This window comes from Lissotriton vulgaris, chromosome 3_1 (genome assembly GCF_964263255.1).
Source record: "Lissotriton vulgaris chromosome 3_1, aLisVul1.2, whole genome shotgun sequence".
Taxonomy (NCBI): Eukaryota; Metazoa; Chordata; class Amphibia; order Caudata; family Salamandridae; genus Lissotriton; species Lissotriton vulgaris.
This window is the reverse complement of record NC_141689.1, coordinates 1937739765-1937753143: the sequence shown is the minus strand read 5'-3', so window position 1 is coordinate 1937753143 and position 13379 is coordinate 1937739765. Positions and strand designations below refer to the sequence as shown.

The 13379-nt window shown below is 46.4% G+C and overlaps 1 protein-coding gene across 1 annotated transcript in view; it reads left to right on the top strand.

The window, feature by feature from the left end:
- Positions 1 to 13379, top strand: part of LOC147728645 (serine/threonine-protein kinase Nek1-like) — a 460469-nt gene that overhangs the window by 347784 nt on the left and 99306 nt on the right. Inside the window, exon 10 of the mRNA XM_086962422.1 lies at positions 6949 to 7175. Within this exon, the coding sequence (XP_086818548.1) occupies positions 6949 to 7175 (227 nt within the window). The remainder of the gene's footprint in view (positions 1 to 6948; positions 7176 to 13379) is intronic.

Genomic DNA, 13379 nt, shown 5'->3' with positions numbered 1-13379 from the left:
TCGAAGACAACAACATCCTGGACCCTTCCCAATCCGGTTTTCGCACCAACCACAGCACCGAGACCGCCCTCATTGCCGCCACTGACGACATCAGGATCCTGATGGACAAAGGAGAAACAGCCGCCCTCATCCTCCTTGACCTATACGCAGCCTTTGACACAGTCTGCCACCGAACCCTATCAGCACGCCTTCATGTCGCCGGAATCCAAGAGAAGGCCCTGGCCTGGACCACATCCTTCCTCTCTGGCAGAACCCAGGGCGTACGCCTCCCACCCTTCCACTCAAAAACCACTGAGATCATCTGCGGCGTCCCACAGGGATCCTCCTTCAGCCCGACGCTGTTCAATATCTACATGGCACCGCTCGCCCACGTTGCACGACAACATAGCCTCAACATCATCTCCTACGCCGGCGACACCCAGCTGATCATGTCCCTCACCGAAGACCCCCACACCGCCAAAGCCAATCTCCACAGAGGAATGAAGGCCGTAGCCGACTGGATGAAGGACAGCAGACTGAAGCTGAATTCAGATAAGACGGAGGTCCTCATTCTCGGACCCACCCCATCAGCCTGGGATGACTCTTGGTGGCCCTCATCGCTAGGTACAGCCCTGGAACCCACAGACCAAGCATGCAACCTGGGGGTCATCCTCGACTCTACCCTCTCCATGACCAGGCAAGTCAACGCCGTCTCCGCATCCTGCTGCAACACCCTCCGAATGCTCCGCAGGATCTTCAAATGGATCCGCCCCGACACGAGAAAAACCGTCACCCAGGCCCTCATCACCAGCAGGCTTGACTACGGGAACGCCCTCTACTCAGGAACAACAACCAAGCTCCTGAGACGACTACAACGAATCCAGAACGCCTCGGAACGACTGATCCTCGACGTCCCCCGACGCTGCCACGTCACACCCCACCTGAGAGGCCTGCACTGGCTCCCCGTCAACAAGAGGATCACCTTCAAACTCCTCATCCACGCACACAAAGCACTACACAACACCGGACCTACATACCTCAACAACCGACTCAGCTTCCACACCCCCACCCGAAGCCTCCGCTCAGCCAACCTTGCCCTCGCCACAGTACCTCGTATCCGGAAAGCCACTGCAGGCGGCAGATCCTTCTCCTACCTCGCCGCCAAGACCTGGAACGCTCTCCCTACCAGCCTACGACAGACTCGGTACCTGCTGGCCTTCAGAAGACTTCTCAAGACCTGGCTCTTCGATCAATAGCAGCCCCCCAGCGCCTTGAGACCCTCACGGGTATGTAGATTGATTGATTGATCAATTGAGTGTCTGAAAAGTTTCAGCATTCGGTACATCATCTCCGTGTGTTTGCTTTGTTCGCCCTATGTTGGCAGGGTATGCCCAGTCGTGGGTGCCCTGATCACTGTGCCACTGGATTCAAAGTAGCCTGTCTGATGAGGGGTGTTACCCCGAAACCAGCCCCAAGATGATTGTTTCCGGTCCAGGGAGGACCTGGCTTGGCAGTTCGGTCTGGACTGTTCCCATGAGTCACAGGGTCAAGACTGATTTGCATATGGCTAGGTCCAAACTGGGGTGGCGTAGTGGGCAAAAGAACCACGGATTTAACCAAGATCTCTTGACTGGGGGAGAATGTTTGAATCATTCAGCATTCCGTCCATCATTTGTTGCAGTTTCACTTTTAGAAAGTAGGCATATTACTGCCCTTCGCCCTTTCAAACCTGCAGCCTGCAGGCTTCCAGAAATCCACGGGGAGGAGCAGGGGACTGCAGAGACCCTATCACAGGTCCCGCACCCTAAGAATACTGTTGCAACTTGTCTGGACGCTACCAGTTAACCAGCGCATACCACCCCCCTTCCTCTACGCCGATTCACTAAGGGGGCCAGGATATACACTTGTTCACTTTTTCCACGCGATATTGCGACAAATTTGTGACATCACAGCAGATACTCCGCCTGGAACTTTACTTCAACTCTATCCAGGAATATTTGGGATCGTATTGCTAATACTAATCCTTTAGCACCAGCTTCGCAGGTGCGATCACACTTTGGACTATCGAACTTGAATGATCATCCATTGTATGCCCTGACGAAATTCCCAAGGCACGAAAGGGAATGAAACGCGTTGGCTGTGCCTGTGTATTTTAAAAGAAAATAAAGAACACATTAAAGAAAGAACAGAAGATTTACAAAATCAATGAACTTTTTGTGTTGCTGACTTTATCGAGTGCACCTCTCAATTCTTTTGCAAACCTGCAGCCTGTCTTGGATCACATGACTGGGTGTAGCTGACCGGCTTTGTGAATTACTCCCAGACAGTCATAATAATAGAGGGATTAGATTTGCCTGGAGTGGCCATCTGCTGACAGCTTAGGAAGGGCAGAGCTGAGCACAGCCCCACATATGACTGAATAGTCTGTGCTGTGCCATCACACACAGGCCAGCTCAGTCAGCTCTACTATTTGCATTGCAGCATTGACCACTCATGGGGACTGCCACTGTGAAGCTCCAGCAATGCCCACCCACAAAGTCAGCCGGCTTCTCCCTGTCCTTGGTCCTCTTCAACGCAAACGGGACTCTTGGCACAAACTATAGAATGTAAACTTCAGCGGGCCTAATCTCGTGACTATAGCCGACCTTCACTCCATCGCAGTTGGCCTGGAGGTGTGACTTTGATTCTGTCTAGTGAGACCGAAATGCCTTGTTGGCGCTTTATGCTTTTTGGTGCAATTTCACACTTTACTCTTTAAAAATTCATAACTCATGTTCCACTGATTTAATTTCTGTTGTGTTGGTCCTGTTTTATTTCTTATATTTAGCTCTGTACTTCTAACTTGATGTGGGATCCTTTTTGTGTAATGTACTCACTGTTTTACTGTTTGTAATGTTGCACAAATTCTTTACATATTGCCTCTAAATTAAGCCCGACTGGTCAGTGCCAAGCTACCAGGGGGTTGACCTCAGGTTAATTTGGGATTGGTTTGCGCCTCACCCTGACAAGGATTGTAGTTGCTGCTTCGACCAGAGCTCACAATGCAGTCAACCACCAATCCAATTTTTCACAGTACTCTTAATTGAATGACATTTTTAGAAGGCAAGAAACTCCACAAAATTGAGAGAGGTGCCCTTACACCCGAAAGGGACAGGGTCAATTATATTATATATTATATAATTATAATTATTAATTATTATAACCAAAATGTCCCTTTCGTGTATCTCTAGTTACACATCCAATAAGGTGAATCAATGCACTCTCATGCAAGCAATTATTTACATTCACTCCATAAACTACACACTGAACATCATTGTATATAAAATGTCTCATTTATTTAAGTTGCAATTATCTAAAAATATCAAATATCACTCTGATACTTTGTTAAAACAACAAATACATTGATATATATTTATCGCAAATATTCTCTCTCCAGAAGAAAATTTGATATGTACAGCATCAGAATTAAAAACAAATTTCTATATATTTCACTAATTAGTTGCATAATAAAAACACAAGGATGTCACAATAAAAATATAAAGTTATCGACGCACCACCTTTTACAGGACAAAAATATTTTTACAACAAAGATCTCTCTTCAACCTGTTGTACTAGATCCATCTCCTATTTGAAATTGTATGGGATGGTCTTTAGATGTATTATTATCTTATCATTTAGAATCCTTGTTCATCCACTAAGTAACATTGAGTTTACTTTTCACCTACTGCAAGGGGTTACTGGTGGAAGAGTCACTTCATTTAACACTCATATGTCATTTTATGCAGGGTCCCATTTCCATCTGATGTATTAGGGCACAAGGTGCTAAATATGACAGCAGTTTGTGAGCAGTTCTTCTGTCTTCCCACAAGTTCTCTAAAATTATCAGCCTTACCGTCCTGGTGATCGCATGTTTTTCATTGTATTGAAAAAGAAAGAAACACCAGATCGTCAGGACGGGAATGCTGAGAGTTTAAATATATAATTTTTATTTAGAAGGCAAGTCACAGGGCCTGCAGGTTATCACCTGCAAAGTTTCCCCACCAGTGTCTTCAATGACAGAACAAAGTAAAAGTTAAAAAGTCATAGTCTTTCAGAGTTCTTATAAGTTTAGGTGATATGGCAGAGATCATCCCATGTCACTTTAAGTGGCCTTACCCATGTGCTCAGAGGAGCATTTGGCATAGCTTTGTTCCTCTTAATGTGAACTTCCCCTCTTCCCTCTTAACAAATATAAGAGCGATTCTTGTGCCCCAGACACATTTCTTTCTTGACTTGTGAGCAACTGTCAGCTATTGAGAACATTACTCTATTTCCCTTAAAACAAATGTGCAACCACTGTCAGATTTTGTTATCTTTTATATAGCAAGGGCTTTGTTGATCCTGCAGACTCAGAAAAGATACCCATTAAAGAAAGAGTGATTTTCCGTAGTCATAATAAATGAGTTGCATCTACAAACCTCTGTGCCAAGACCACACACAGAACAGGTCAGTGACAGAAATGTGGATCATTTTGGCATCAAGAGAGTTTACTAAGTTGTCATAGAATGTAGAGTGATGTGCTGCTTGTACCTGCCTGTACATTAATGAAGCAGGTCTTTAACATAACCCTGGCTTTTATAGGCAGCAAGTGCACGCCCACCAGCATCGTGGCAATGTGGTTACAATCCTTTAGTCTATTGATGAGGTAAGGAGCAGTGTGCAAGGCACTCTTCAGAGGAGCTGAGTTGAATCAGGGATTCTAATCTATATCACCTAAAAATAGAATGAAACCAGTTTTTGGACAGTCATTCTTAAGTCTGAATGTAAAAAGGTTTTTTCTCTGTGGAAGAGGGAGTAGCCAGGCTGATTGAGTTTTCTTCGTTGTAGCTTTGAAGAAGCTGCAGGTACATGCGAGTGAGTTTGCCTATGAAGAGAGAAAACTGAACAGTTATTGCTCACTGACACATAGCTGTTGTTGAATCATAGGTTGTTTGGTGCTGCAGGTGATGAGGTCCATTTGCACCTTCATCATATCCAGGTCGAGATAGGCACTTCCCCTCCAAAATGGAATGGGGCGGCAACCTAGATAGTTATGTATCTTGGTAATATTGATACCGTGTTTGAGAGAAGAGGCATTAGAGGCTCCACATTCAAGTTGAAGGGTACGGGGGAGGCAGTAGATCCTCCATAAGCTACTGGCTTTCATTGGTGTCTGAAGGTGTCCATGTGAACAGGTTAGTTTGTTTTCAAAGTTGGAAGTACTCTAGTGCAGTATGCAGGCTTTAACTTAGATGCATGCTAACAAGAAATTGATCAGGGATTGGTGGTTGACAATAATGAATAGAAGCAAAAGATACAGCAAGACCGAAGGGCATACATTTCTGTGCCATATGAAGTGTTGGTGATATCCACAACTTGGACTAGTTCTGTTGCAGTGCTGCTTTTAGGTCTGGATCTGTAGTGTTGTAGCTGGTAGTTGATGCCCAATTGACTTGCACAGATGGTGGCAGATTTTGTTATTTTTATTCTTTCCTAAGGGCTTTATAGATCAGTGATGTGATAGTGCGACTTAAAATGGGATTTATTCAGTGTTAAGAGGACCTTACCTACTTTGTGGTTTGGGGAAGAAAAGAGCAATTCTCCAGAGAATAATTCCACAGTGATAGAGGACAGCTTGTTATCTTTCATAGTGCTCTTGGAGGAATAGATGATATCTGTAAGATTTGTGACAGAAAACATCTTGCTTGTGGATAATTTGGTATGGAATAAGGTGGACATGATTGCTTGGTGCTATTGATGTGGAGCCTTGTTGCAGTGTTTCATTAAATAATTAATTGATGTCATTGTACTCAATTGAGTGAAGCATTGGTTCTCCTGGAATTGGATTGATGCACATCTTGACTGCTTGACTGCTTAGAATGGTAGATGATTGTGCTTAGTTGCACAATCATCTACCATTTATGGTAGATGATTGTGCAACGTTTGAATTATAATTGTTGTCTTATTTGTAGTGCTGTGGCTTCTAAAGCAAAATATTTTCATGGTTTACTTTGAAATTGGGTATGGCACAATTAGTATTCTACATCTTTGTTCTCATATCGCACTATTCACTATCAGATTTGACAAAGCACTAGCTTAATGTTGGAAATTCATGGTATCCTAGCAAAAAAAGTAAATGCCGTTAAAAAAAAAGATTTGGGGAGACACTTAGGAAATTGCTAAAGTCTCTGCTCTGCATGCTATTCCATTGTAAATTAATTTTTGCTCAGGTTGTGTGATTTTATGCAACTGTTATGAAACATTTAACCCCTTAAGTGCTGCTGACGGCCAATGGTCGTCAGCAGCGCTACCTCCCCAGTGCTGCGCACGACCATTGAACGTCCATTCAGCACTAGTTCTAATGGACAGCGCAGCACTGGGGAGAAATGTTTACACGCAGCTAAGGTGTTAAAAACTAAGGAAGGCATGATGATCCAATGCAGATGTTTAATCTAAGATTCTGGTTAACTATGAAGTAGATCAATATATTCATTAGAACAATGTGATTAATTAAAAGGATGCATGTAGTGGCTTTAGAATGCGGTATAAATTTAGCCACTGTAAAAATTAATCCCAGAAGAAATCGTTTGATTATGTTGGTGTTTGTGCTGCTTTTGAAAACAATACATTAAAAAATAGCTTGACGTTTACTTCGTATCAGGCATGTGAAATCGTAATGCAGATTTGAAAATGTTTTTAACATGCTTCTGGATGAAAGGCACGCAAAGTGACATAATCAAAACTTCAAGATCAAAAACTTGCCAGGTAGATGTTATTTAATTAAAGAAATGATAGGAAGGTTTCATAATTTTATTAACAGTATTTAATGAAGCTTGGAGAAAGAAAGGCCTCAAATAGAGATTTACGGGATCTCATTAATGTTTATGGTAGTTCATACTAGTAAAGTAGGAGTTTGGGTGTGGTATAATCAATCATGATCTTTTATTACAGTATGTTTGGAGAAACAGACCGAGACCTTCAGGAACTGCAGGCATCCATGGAGCAGTTATTACGAGAGCAGCCAAGTGAAGAAGGCAATGAGCAGGAGGAGACTGGAGCCGATCCAGTGCCACATGGCGAGAACGTGGGACCCACAATAGCGAATGACTTGGAATTGGATGAGGAGGAAGAGAATCTTCACGGCAGTGAAAGTGCACTTAATGAAGAATGGCAGTCAGGTGCGGTTTAAAATGCTACTCGTGCCTCTTGTGTTGATTATGTAAAGCGAGAGATCACATGTTCTTCTAATGCATATTTCTTCCTACAGATTCCTTGAATATTTGTCAGATTCCAGACAGGACCTGGAAACTTTTCTCACGAGCGCATTTGTACATTGTCTGGTTATTAGGAAATATGGCAGAGGTCCTGGAAGACCTCTCCCAACCTTACCAGTGATGAAGATCACGTCCACTGTGCTTCTTAAGGTCTAGCTGCCATCAGGCTTGTTTTGCCAGTTAATATACTAGAGCAGGAAAATAGAACAGCCAGGGAATTCAAAGCTGCACTGCTTGATAACGTCACCACAGTAAATTAGAAAAGAAATGCTGCCCACCTCAATGGTCAGCTGACCAATGACCATAAATTACAATACAATCTTTCAAAAGGTTTTTGAGAGGCAACACCAATATTGTTAATACAGCACGGTCATCAATATGTTTGTCACATGAAATTAATACTCGTGGTTCTTCATTAATCCAATCCAATCTTGAGCTTTATTTTGTACTTTTCAAAAGAAGCGCAGCCAATGCGTTTCATCTAACAAGGCTTCATCAGGGCAAAAAACATATGTTGAACAAGTCCAATGAGAAATATGTTATCTCACGATAAAGAGTCGGCCTTGTAGCCAAAACTTTACTACGAATTTTATATTCTGAATTTGATAAGGAGAGTGGTCTATAGGAGAAAAGATCATCTGAAGCCCGGCCTATTTTGAGCAAGGAGGTGACTAAGGCCAGCTTAGTGGATTGGGGTTGTGTACCCAGTTCAAAGGATGCGTTATACAGTTTCTCTTGGCATGGTTAGAATAAAATTTGATGGGCATTCTATTGATGTCTGGTGTTTTATTGCTTGCGATGTCCTGAATAGGTTGGCGTAATTCACCTTGTGATTGGAGGCCTGCGGCAATTCTAGTGATGTTGGTGTGATCTGTGGAAGCCTCAAACTACCCAGGAAAATGGCGCTCTCTGCACAGGACGTAGTAGACCTTGCTCTATTTAATTCAGTGTACTAGGAGCGAAAGACCTCATCAATCTCCACTTTTGTGTTGCAGTGTATTTGAGATGGTGTTGTGATGTATAATATCAGAGTGCAAGACATTGGTGGTTGTATCATTTGGGCCAGTAATGTCCCAGATCTGTCACCTTCGGAGTGGATCCTCTGAATATAGGATTTATAATCTACCAGTCTCAGTTGTTTAATAACTCTGCGTGTTGTATTTAAAGATTTTGTAGATCACTCAAACGTGTAGTGTCTCCTAATGTCTCTTGTTCAAGGAGTCCTAGTTGTGATTCTGTGTGAATGAGAGCACCATTGATGAAGTGCGAGCACCTGTCGCAATGGCTATTGACACTCCACCTTAACTGCTTCCCATTCTGTGAGTTGTGTGGATGCTGTGCCCTGATTGTCAGTAAAGTAGGTATCTATTGTGGGGCCCAGGGTTTCTGTCGCAGTAATCCCTCCACTTTTTGCCTGACTACTGATGCACTTTTACTTGGTGTGCCCTTGGTCCCTCCCAATCAGATTCCCAGGGCCTGTGTTCTTTCCCCAAAACTAAACCCAATTGGCATCTCTGGCCTCAGGTCAGCCCCTGGTAAATGGTACCACAGGTACCCAGGGCACTGTGACCAGAGAAGGCCTCTAAGGGCTGCAGCACTTATTGTGCCACCCATAGAGGTACTGTACCACTACACTCACACACTGCCTTTCCAGGTTGCATGTGTTGGTGCAGAACAAAGTAAAGAGTCGACATGGCAAACATCTCTGTGTGCCATGCCTACAACCCACTGCCCTGGCATAGATCAGTCACCCCTCTAGTTGGATGCACTATACCAGTGGTAAGGGTACAGGTGCATGAGCTCTGTACCCCTACAATGTCTAAGTCCATTCTTAGACATTGTGCGTGCAGTGCTGCCTTTAGCCAAAGGAGTTTGTCATTATGAACTCCACAGCAGCATAATGGCTACACTGAAAACTGAGAAGTTTGGTATCAAACTTCTCAGCACATTAAACCCACACTGATGCCAGTGTGGGATTTAATGAAAAATGCACACAGAGGGCATCTCAGAAAGATGCCCTCTGATGGCATCTCCGAGAGAGAGAGAGAGAGAGAGAGAGAGAGAGAGAGAGAGAGAGAGAGAGAGAGAGAGAGAGAGAGAGAGAGAGAGAGAGAGAGAGAGAGAGAGAGAGAGAGAGAGAGAGAGAGAGAGAGAGAGAGAGAGAGAGAGAGAGAGAGAGAGAGAGAACAAACCCACCTCTAGTGTCCCGACTGAGTGGCTGTTTAGGCTGCCATCAACAGACATGTTACTGGACCCCTGGTTTGAGAACCTGCTGCTTTCGGGTGCCTGAAACAATGCTCATCCTGGGACGAGGGGCCAAGTCTCCTCCCCCAAGATGGGCAGGGTTCACAAAGGGGAAGCTTCAAAGGAATGCGCCTTTGTGAGCTTCCCCAGACCACTTGCTGTTTTCAGCAACTGGTCCCCTCTGGTTCTGCCCCCCACTTTGGGCGGGAAAAGCAAGTGAGGGAGAGAGGTGTGCCCCCCTCTGCCAACTCCACCCCTCAGGTGGGGGAGGCGAGATGAAGCACAACTCAGAGTCCCCTCCATCTTGAGGATGGTGGGACCCATCAACCAGGGACAGGCTTGTGCCCCCCTCCCCCTGGAGGGGGGCACAGTAGGGGGTGTACCCACCCCAGGAAAGGGACCCATTGGTCCCTGGCCTCTACCTACCCGTAACACCCCTAAATCTAGTATTTTGGGGCACCCTGAACCTTGCTTCCTCAGATCCAGCCAGACAAGAAGAAGAAAAGAAGAAGGACTGAACAGCTGTGTAGCAGCTTACAAGAGGAAGGCGCCACTGACTTGGGCCCAGCCCTACCGGCCCCCCTACACCCCTACGCCCTCCCCAAAACCCGCTCCTGAAAATCTTGGTGTGTCTTGCAGCCAGAAACCTCAAAAACCCCAGAGGACCTGCCTGCCATCACTTCCAAAGACTGCTTCTCCTGTGAACACCGGATTTGTTCAACTGCAACATCTGGCAGGTAGCCGGAGGCCAAAAATCTGCCCCACTCTGCACCCGCCATCCACGGCTCGAGTAGCCGGAGGCCACAAATCTGCCCCACTCTGCACCCGCCATCCACGGCTCGAGCTCGAGTGGGCAAACTCATCCGGCGACACCTGACCTGCCTCAAACCTCCAGCCGACGCTGCAGCCTAAATCCAGAAGGCCCCCCCAAACTCGACCCGCAGCTGGTAAGAAGATCCGACCCCAAAAGGCACCCCTGCACCCCATGGTCTTGTATGCCCAAACCGACGGTGCCTAACCAACTCCTAACTTACCTCTTGAAGTGGTGGTCATACCCAGAAGTCCTTCGTCTCCCTGCCTGCACTGCTGTTGCAAACCGGAGCTTCTCCACTGAAAACAACATGGCGCCCGACGTCGAAACAGCAATCTGCACCTGACCGCCTCAGTGCCGCTGAGGGTGCACCTTTTGTGCTACTTTGTTTCCCCATTTGCCCTGACCTAAACCCTAGGAGCTTTGCTCCCACAACCCGTTGGCCTGCTTGCCAGTAGCCACCAACCAGAGGCCCACTATCCCCCGTTGGATAACATTGGGCCTCAACACTCTGCACCCGGCCGCCCTGGTGCGGCTGAGGGTGCAACAATAGTGCATCACTGACCCTGGGTGACCCTGAGTCTAACCCCATAACCTTACCTCCCACAGTTGATAATTTACCTGCGAACCGATAACCTGTTTTTCCTCCATAGGATAACATTGACAATTTACTTCCAAAAAGTGTTTGTGTGGAGTTTTGAAATCTAAACATATTCTTTAAAAATCGCCCGAATAACCAAAACTTATTTACTTACCTGTTTGCAGGAAATGTCCCAGTGCTGAATCTAGGTATCCAGCACTGAGTTAGAAAAGTAACGTAAAAAGTAACTTACCTGTAATTTACTGAAAAAATCTATTCATTTCAATGTACTGTATTTGCTAAGTATTGCAACCTACTGCATCCCCTGTAAATCAAACAAAGTACAATTCCTATTGCATTTTCAAACTGTTCTACTATCAGCAACTTGTCACTGTAAAGTATTTAATGCTTACCTGTGCCTGCCTTGCTTGGTTCTAAAAATAAAACAACAGTATATTTTTTATACAAAAACAATTGGTCTAGAGTTCAGTCCTTGAGTATGTGAATTCATTTTCTGACTGAGTGTGTACATCAAATGCTTAACACCATCCTCTGATACTGCCTTACTGCTCGACCACTCTACCACAAATAGAGAGTAAGGTTCTATCTCACTTTAACCTCTGCCTTCCTCTGGGGTCACCTGGACACTATACACACTATACCTCATTTTGGTGTAAGATTTATAGAGCTGGTTTTCTACAGCTTTAATGGAGTAGTCCCAAAAGCTGCTTGCAGCCTGGCGCTACAGTGATCTGGCTCCTGGCCCCAGTCGAGAGGAATATCCGAACACTGCTCCCGGGGATGGAAGACTTCTTCTTCCCACTCGAAGTCATTGGGGTCGGGTAAGAAGCACCATAAAAAGCACAAGAAGTCGAAACATGCTTCGACTTCGCCCCGTCCATCACCCGATGAGACGGAGGAGTCTCGGCGTTGACTGGGCCGGCGCCACATTTCCCTCCTTTCCGGAGCCGGGAGCAACCCCTGCCCAGCTAAAATAATTTAATGACGCCATGTGCGCCATATTTGGGCGGCCTAACCCTGCCTGTGCCCTTCAGGCTGTACAGGCTCAGCAGAAGGAGACCCGTGGGTTTCGCACCTTCGGCTCCAGCCATGGACTCCTCTTGGATCTGTTCCTGGATCCAGACTGGCGGTGGTTGTACCACGTTGACCTTTTTCCGGCGCTGCATCCGACACCAAGACACTAGACGTCACTGGCGGCGTTTCTTCCATCATCATTCTGGATGACATCGAGCCGGCTGGACGTCCACCGATGCCGAGGCCGGCACCGACGGAGCCCTTGGGCTCCATGTCGTGTTCTGTGTCTTATTCTGAAGGGCTCGGACTAGATGAAGATTGGTAGAGGATCCCTTGAAAATCCTGCTTTACAATGAGAAAATGCACTGGTACGAGGACCTGGGTAATGCCTGCGGCTTGGACACCTCCCCGGAGCCTGGCATGCTGTCTCCTCCTAACCTGCTACAGAGGAATGAGCTTTCTGTGCAGTGGTGGCGTGTGGACTGAGGAGGTCTTGGACCGGCAGTTTCCTACAGAGATGGTCAAGATCAATGTCTTAACAGAGGTCCTGCAGCTTGGTGTCCCCACCTTGGAATACTTGCTGCCATTTAATGAGGCCTTGGTGGATGTTCTACTAGGCACCTGTTCCAAGCCCAGCGGCTCCTGTGAACAGAACAATCGCTTGTCACCATCGCCCTACATCGAGCGACCTAGCTTTCCTCTCCAACCACCCCACCCCGGACAGCTTGGTGGTCCAAGCTTCTACTTCCAGTAGCACATTACCATCCGCACCCACGGATAGGTAATCCAAAAGGCTGGACAGCATTGCTAAGAAGATCTTCCCTTCCACCAACCTAGCATTGCAGTTGGTAAACACTGCATGCCTCTTGGACCTTTATTCCCATTCGCTATGGGAAACGGTTTTGCAAGTGCTGTCACAAGTCTCGGAGGAGACCTGGGGAGTCCTTTTCCAGGCTGTGGCCGATGGGAGAGATGCAGCAATGTTTGCCATACTCTGTTGCCAATACACAACAGACTCGCTTGGCAGGTTGCCGTTAGGCGCCACACCTGGCTGAAAATGTCTGGCTTTTCAGGGGATGTCCAAGCCAGCCATTTGGGCATGCCCTTTGATGGCTCTCGTCTCTTTGAAGACAGGGCAGACGTGGCACTAGAGCGCTTTATGGAGTCGCGGGCTAGGGCCTATTCCTTGGGCCTCTCAATGTCATCCTGGCCTGCATCAGCCTTTCCCTCCTTCTGTTTCCACAGAGGGGCATCCAACCACGGCAGCCCTACCTCGGCAGGAGGGCTGCACAGGTTCCACAACCTCTGTGTGGGCATGGGTCACCCGACCCCGCGGGTTGAGAGGCCAGAAGTTGGGTCAGGCCGCAACCCTTACCCCCTCTAAACCTTCCTAGTCTGATCCTCCAAATAATTGGCATCCAGTTGGTGGCAGGATATG